Below are 7,906 nucleotides of genomic sequence, written 5' to 3' on the forward strand. Positions count from 1 at the left end.
CGGTTACAGAAAAGACTAACTGACTCGGCTCACCCCGAATTTCCAATCCACGCGCCTTTCCGGGGAGTGGATTTACACTCCCACCAAGGAAAAAGAGAAAGAATTTCATCAGGACAGAGCAGTCACCAAACCCGCACGCAAACCCGCACGCAAACATGCCGAGGAGAATAAAACGGACAAAAAACCCTTACTCTTTTACTTCCCACGCTTTTTTAACTAGTCCGCTGACTCGTCGTCGACTCAGTTGACTCGGCCTCAGACAAACAAAAACACAGTAGAAATCCAAGTGGGCGATGGCTTCGGAGGAGAGGCGAATCGAGGACGAATTGTCGTACCCGATTCTGCTGTCGGAGCGGGTTCGGACCGCCGTCGACGAGGCAAAGTCGTTCAAGCTGGAGTGCTCAGAGGTCGGGAAGCAGGTGGATCGCCTCTCGCAAAATCTCCGAACCGTGGTCCGGTTCGCGACGTCGGCGCCGGTTCTGTACGAGCGTCCGATTCGGTGCATTGTCGCCGAGGTGTCGAAGAATTTGGAGCGGGTCCTAACCCTGGTGCGCAAGTGCAAGCGCCGGAGCGTCCTACGACGTGTCGTTACGATCACGAGGGCCACCGACTTCCGGAAGCTCTTCAACTTCCTCGAGTCCTCCGTCGGCGACATGAAGTGGCTGCTGAGCATACTCGACCCGGACACCGCGGGCAACAACGGAATTGAACTCTCCCTGGCCCCGATTGCCAGCAACGACCCGATTCTCTCGTGGGTCTGGTCATTCATCGCCACCGTCCAAATGGGTCAGCTGCCGTATCGTATCGAGGCCGCCAACGAGCTCGCCTCGCTGGCGGATGACAACGACAGGAACAAGAAGATTATCGTCGACGAAGGCGGAGTCTCGCCGCTGCTGAAACTGTTGAAAGAGGGCTCGTCGCCGGATGCCCAAATTGCGGCGGCTACGGCGCTGTATAATCTGGCTTGTGATCAGGAGAAGGTGAGCACTATTGTGAATGAGGTTGGGGTGCCCATTATTGTGCAGGTTCTGGGCGACTCACCGATGAGGGTTCAGAGCCGGGTGGCGACCCTGGTGGCGCGAATGGCAGAGTACGACAGCATTGCCCAGGAGGATTTTGCCAGAGAGAATGTGATCAGGCCGCTGGTGACGCTGCTGTCGTTCGAGATGTTCGGGGAGGACCAGAATAATCATCAATTGGGTAAGCAAAGCATTCACTCTCTGATTCAGATTAGTAAGGAAATGGAGAAGAGCACATTAGCAAAACCGAAACGGAGTAGCAGTAGCAGTAGTCGTGACTGTAATTATTCAAATACGTATTCAAGTTCTTCGTATTCTTATTATTCGGAGGGTAGTAGTCGAGGCGGGCATTATAGGAAGGAGAGGGAGAATGAGAAACCTCATGTAAAGCTTCAGCTGAAAGTTAGCTGTGCCGCCGCGTTGTGGATGCTTGCTAGAGGCAGTGTTTTGAATAGTAGGAGGATAACTGAGACCAAAGGTCTGCTTTGTTTGGCCAAGTTGGTGGAGAAGGAGCAGGGCGAGTTGCAATACAATTGTTTGATGACTATAATGGAGATATCAGCCGCAGCTGAATCCAATGCTGACCTTAGACGAGCTGCATTCAAGACCAATTCGCCGGCTGCCAAGGCGGTTGTGGATCAGCTCTTGAGACTGATCAAAGAGGTGGATAGCCCAACATTGCAAATACCTGCCATTAAATCGATTGGTTCGTTGGCCAGGACATTCCCTGCTCGAGAGACGTGGGTCATTGGTCCGCTAGTGACTCAACTTAGTCACAAAGATCTAGACATGGCTACGGAAGCAGCAATTTCACTTGGCAAGTTTGCTTGTCCGGATAATTTTCTCTGTATGGAGCATTCGAAGACAATAATTGAGTTCAATGCTATTCTGCCTCTGATGAAACTGCTAAGGGGCAACGAGCACTCGCAGCTACACGGATTGGTTTTCCTTTGCTACCTTGCATTACACTCTGGCAATACCAACTCTTTGGAACCGACTAGGGTGTTGACTGCCCTTGAAGGGGCCGACCGCAGTGCACTCCCCCAACATCCCGAGTTGAGAGAGTTGGTGTCCAAGGCGATATATCACCTCAATCTGTACCACACTGGAGGTCACTCGCAAAGGTTGACATTTGTGCCGTGAGTACAAATTCTCGAAGGTAGAAGACCGATGTGTTTTTTGTGTGATATGATCGTGCTGTGCAGTAGTAGTAGGATCATCAGTTTGATACTTTTCGAATGGAAGGAACACAGGGCTCACAGAAAGATCGTTGAATTTTAAGATAAAAAGTGCAAATAGTAAATGCAGGGATGCAAATGCAATAGTTTGATGGTGTAAATTGGTTCAAATTACTTATTAGCTTTTTAACATTGTAGTGGATGTGGATGACTTGTTTATATGAAAAAGGGTTTAGGGATTAGGGTCATCTCTATTTTATCTCTGAGTTTCGACCTGCTTGAAACTATGGATAGGTGTTCTTGATACACCCGAATCTGGCCGTTCAAAATTAGTGAATCGGCAAATTGGGCATTGGAACTCCGTGATCATGTTGATCACACTGAGTGTTCGAGTTGTTCTAGCCAGACAGTCATGCCAAAATTCCTCTCGTGAACCGGTCAATTGTTCGACGTGTAGGGTTCGAATCCGGTGATTCTTGGTTATGAAGAACAATGGCTGTCGCCCCCGTAACAAACTGGCATGATGATCGAAGAACAATTTTAACCATACAACATCAGCATACTTTTGCCCCTCACAAAAAAAAAGAGCCAAATTTTGAGGTCAACTCTAATTTACTTGCAACTTTCTCATACAAACAAAAATACCAAATAATGGTTTACATTTTCAGTAGGAATTCGACTTAACCCCAACTATTTAGGGACATCTACGGATTGGCCCATAGCTGATTTTTTATATTTATTTATTTTTAATCATGGGCCAATCTGTAGTGCACTCTGACGATTGGTTGGTGACTATTTGAGTTTGAGCTTGAGTTCAAGCAGGCCCACAGTGTTTGAAATGGACATCATGGAATAAGCAAAATTCATTCAACGGCGGCCCACTTAGCCACTATCCTAATCCCACTTTTCCAATTAGGGTTTTATTTTTGTTTTGGAACAATTTTCTTTTGGCAATTAGCATGAATGATCATTTCTTGACATTTGATTGTAGAAATGATCATTATTTGATAACGACCACACAACGATGACGCAACGACACGTGATTATTTCTGCAACCAAATGTTAAAAAGTGATAATTCTTACTATTGCCATTTTCTTTTTATAGCATTAGAGGAAGAAATTGAACTTGAGACTTCTTCCATCATTGTGAGGAACACTAGATTAAAACTTAGTTGATCGAACAAAGTCAAAAGAATGAAGACTTGTGTTTTAGTTTCCTACTTATCATGGTTTAGTCTCTCTAATAATTTGAAAGTTCAACAACCCGCTTAGTGTTTGTTTGGAATGACCAATGCAAGATATTCTCGTTTGAATAAGCCACTTTTTCTTTACAATTATATTAGGAAAAAATTTAGACTAAATTACAAAATAATTAAGCCATAACTAGATATTGAACTCACTATTCATGATAATTAAATTTAAAACCTCGCATTTGAAAATAAAGAAAAATATTATTAAACTGTAACGTTGTGTCTAGAAATCTACCATTAGACACTTTCTGATTTAATTTCCTTTGGTGGAAGGTGGGGTATTGTTACTACTTAATGGTGATTCAAACTTGGTTGAGCTCCAACAACATAGTAACAAGTATTGACTCATAATATTCAAAGTCGGACCAAAGACTTGAATTGACGTGGGGAGACAGTCAAACTTGGCGGTGGAGGCACTGCCACGAGCATTCCATATTTTGTATGGTGGTGCATGGCGGTGGCTCCCAAAACCCCACTACCAAAGTGGTTGCATAGATTTTTGAAGCATGAACCCTCCCACTGTCGGTAAAATGGCCCCCCACATGCCGCCCAATCGCTGATCAGTTTCTTTCTAATTTTGTATATATGCAAATGACAAAATGTGGCATGTTAATCACACTTCAGTTCATCACAAAACTAGGTGTAAAGTTCGAGGAAATGGATTGCTTGCACTACTCATAGTAACATGTTGCCCCCACGAGAAAATAAAACAAGATTTCGAGCTTTCCAGTTCAATGTTCATGGAGTGGTGGACACCTGGAGAGAGAGAGAGAGATATATATATATATATATATATATATATATATGTCCTTTATGTAAATGGATTTTTATTTTTATTTTCAAAAAATAGGGATTAAGTGTAGGATCCATTCTACATCGAACTTCAATGATCCAAGCCGTGTATATTGTAAGTCTCGATTCATAAATCATCTTTACAAAAATTCAATTCAATCCGAGATTATTTGCCTATTTAATGATCAAGATAAAATTTTATTATTTCTTATATAATAAAGTATTCGTTAATTTTTTTTAACCCATTAGATGTCTTAAATATTTCTAATTTGACTAATATTTTGCAAGAATGATCTATGAGATGCAACTTTCAAAATAAATGGTTTCAGATCGTTAAAATTCGACATGGTATAGGCCCCACAATTAATCCCCAATTTTATAAAAAAAATGAGAATCCATTTCCTTAAAGGCTTATATATATATATATATATATATATATATATATATATATATATATATATATATATATATATGCATGTATGAGGAAACACTTCAAACATGCAAATTGTTGTAAAATAGGTAATATATGTGTAGCAGCATATACAGTAAATAAGATATAATATTTATGAGATTTAGCAAGTATGTTTACATTGTCAGAACTGCGACAATAATTTATTTCATTATATGAAATAATAAGAGAATAAAATAACACCTTTTTTAGTGTATATAATCTCACTAAAGTAGCTCGCTATTTTATGGCCTCGAGTGGCCCTCTTAGTCTCACATATATAGCGATATTAGCATTCAATGGTGTGGAGCAAAAGTCTTCAATGGATGAAAATGCAACTTGTTTTTTCTTCTCCTTTCAATACGTGGGCATCCACATGTATGTTACAACACAAACGTATCTTTAATATGGTGGTGCTTTAGTTAGGAGACATTATTTAGTATCACCAATTTATCACGTCTTTGTCATTTATTAGATGGATAAATGTATTTTTTTTAACACGTGTCAAATTGTTATTAAACGATGATCTTATTAAAACTGAATCTTGATTATACAAGAGAATCTCTCTTTAGTTACAGTACTCATGCATTCACTAAAAGAGAAAATTTATTTGAAAATCATGATTAGACTGGAATGACTAGACTGAAATTTTGTACTATGTGAAATCGTGATTAGTTGAGTGTATTACCAATTATTAATCACTATGTGGATTAAGCTAAGCATAATGTGGTAATCCAAACCCGTATTTGGTGGTGGTATGACATATTCTAGCATAACCACAGATTAAAAACTCTTTGTTCCCTTGTCGTTTTTCAATCATAGAACTAAACACAACCAAAGGTTTATTTGCAAATTTGCAATTTCTTATGCTTTTTTTTTGTTACTTGGATTTGTATACGTAGTCTTGATCGCCTCATCCACGTGATCCCCAATAATGTGGATTAGCAAAATAATATGGAATCTAATTATCCAATAATATTAAGAAATTAACCCTAGCAAAGTAGCAATAGCATGCCTAGATACCTGCAAATATTACCATTTGCTGTCCGGGCCAGACGTTGCAACCTTATTGTACGAGAGACTGCTCGATCCCAAGAACCTTCGTTTAATATACCACAAGAAATCTAGGTCAGGTGAACTGAACGGAACCACCATTTTCACTTATTCTTTTATAGGATATTCTCGATATATATCATGCATCCGATTTTTAATGGTACTTCGAAGTATAAGATATTTTAAGTTTTTTAACGGTTAGGTCTATATTAAAAAATATAAAGGGCAAAATGTAAAAGTCTAAAAGGCCGACCTATATTTTGAAGTATTATAGAATTTTTGGATATACATATATTAGATTATCTACGCAAGACGTATTGAAGATGTGAATGATTTATATGAAATGAATTCACAATTACTATGATATTTTGATCCAATAATGCAATGTTGAGTGAAGAAAAAAGTTAAACCTGACATTGTATTATTAGACCGAGAAGTTATAGTCGCAATGAAGTCGTTTCATGTAAGTCTTCTCTTTAAAAACTAGACGTGTTGAGAAAAACTTATTGTGCCCAATTTTTGTTAACGTTGATTGAGTTGATAATGGTCATTTACACTATGTTTGGATGAATAAATTTAAGATTACTAAGGAATTTTAAAATGACGGAAATTGAAATGACAAGATTTTGTTTTCTAGAATTTGTAAATTTTTTTGTTTAGTTAATCTAAAAGAACATTGAAATTGAATACGGAATTTGTTATTTTTAAACTCTCAATCATAGAAATTGGGAAATGACACATATTTACATGGAATTTGAACTTGGGAATTGGAGGTCCCAAATTCCAAGTTTTTTTTTCCATGCGGAAATTCTAAATTTCTATGTTTATGAATCCAAACAAAGGAACTGGTGCATGTCAATTTATAAATTCTGACTTTTACCAAAATTTCAAGTTTATTTCTCTCGTTCAAACATAGTGTTAGAGTTTCGCTCTTAAGTACTTGTTACAACCTAAAATTGAGGAAATTAACAAGTATGAGAAGACAAACTTTTAAAAAAAAAAAAAAAATTGAACTCAAAGTGAGTTTTTTCCAACACGTCATATTTTTAAGAGCGAACTAAACCGAGCCAAATTGTATATAATATATAAACTCTGCCATGAGTATATAAACAAAGAAAAACTAATGAAAATGACTTGAAAACTTTGAGTTTTAACAATAAGAATAAAATAAAGGGTAAAGTGAATAGTATCATGATTGACTTTTTAGTATAAAAATGTGATTTTTTGTTAAAATGAATAATACCGGAAGTCTTCATTAAAGTTTCCTATAAACAACTAGGCTTCGCGTTTTCCATGAACATTCCATAGTCTATTGCAAAACGGAAACTTTAATCAAAGTAAACTACAAACTGCAAAGATAAGTGGGATCCTCAATTATTGGTACTCCAAAACTTTAAGTTTGAAAGAAAGTGCAAAATAAGGCCATTCAAACTCACATAGGATTCCAAATCCTCCCCTCCCACCCCACATGTGATTTGTCCTTTTTCATCTGGGCATGACTTGAGCTATGAGTCCGAGGTGGGTGGGGGGTCACCACTCATGGCGTGTGGGACACTATGACCAGACTCTCAAGACTTAAGTAACATATACGATGATGGTATCATGGCAGAGATGAAAGGCTTTCTCAGCCGCCTGGGGCCATGGCTCAAGGGGTTCTGTGGGGCTTCCTTCAGTCGGTCAGTCTAGTCGAACAGGAAAAGGGCTTGCTAAGATGATGGTTTTACAAATCAATTATTTAACTCTATGTAAAATAGCGATGCAAAGCGTGAGAGAGTTAGAGATTATGGTGTCTCAAATTAATTAAGTGATGAAATGTGAACAAGTTAAGACACATTGTGATAGGTTTAAAATACCGTCATTTTAGCATGCAAGTCTAAAAACAGTCCCACTTCGTGTAATCCATTGAAAGGGATTTCTTGCCCAGTAGATTCGGCGTTTGACGACTTTTTTGGATGCTTACCAAGATTCGACTTGGAATTTGTCACTCGCCAGTCCTACGCATGATCATGAACAGAGAATTATTAAAGCAAAAGAGATCACAATTGGACGAGGACTAAGAAAAACGTAATGTTGATGTGAGTTAGGTCAGCTAATCAATCATTGCGTCTTTCTTTTTGCACCAAGTTTGATCTGAGTGAAAAGCCCAAAAAAAGAAGAGGAGCAAAA

General features: G+C 38.7%; 1 protein-coding gene across 1 annotated transcript; it reads left to right on the plus strand.

Annotated features, from left to right (window-relative positions):
• LOC103403072 (uncharacterized) lies at positions 1-2,445 on the plus strand. The gene has a single exon (XM_008341891.4). It carries the CDS (start codon positions 294-296, stop codon positions 2,160-2,162), a length of 1,869 nt encoding a protein of 622 aa, XP_008340113.1. The 5' UTR covers positions 1-293; the 3' UTR covers positions 2,163-2,445.
• The last annotated feature ends 5,461 nt before the right edge of the window (positions 2,446-7,906 follow it).

This window comes from Malus domestica, chromosome 16 (assembly GCF_042453785.1).
Source record: "Malus domestica chromosome 16, GDT2T_hap1".
NCBI lineage: Eukaryota > Viridiplantae > Streptophyta > Magnoliopsida > Rosales > Rosaceae > Malus > Malus domestica.

Bases quoted from the DNA above. Each gene is read 5' to 3' on its own strand.
- LOC103403072 (XM_008341891.4), top strand. From the start codon at position 294: ATGGCTTCGGAGGAGAGGCGAATCGAGGACGAATTGTCGTACCCGATT.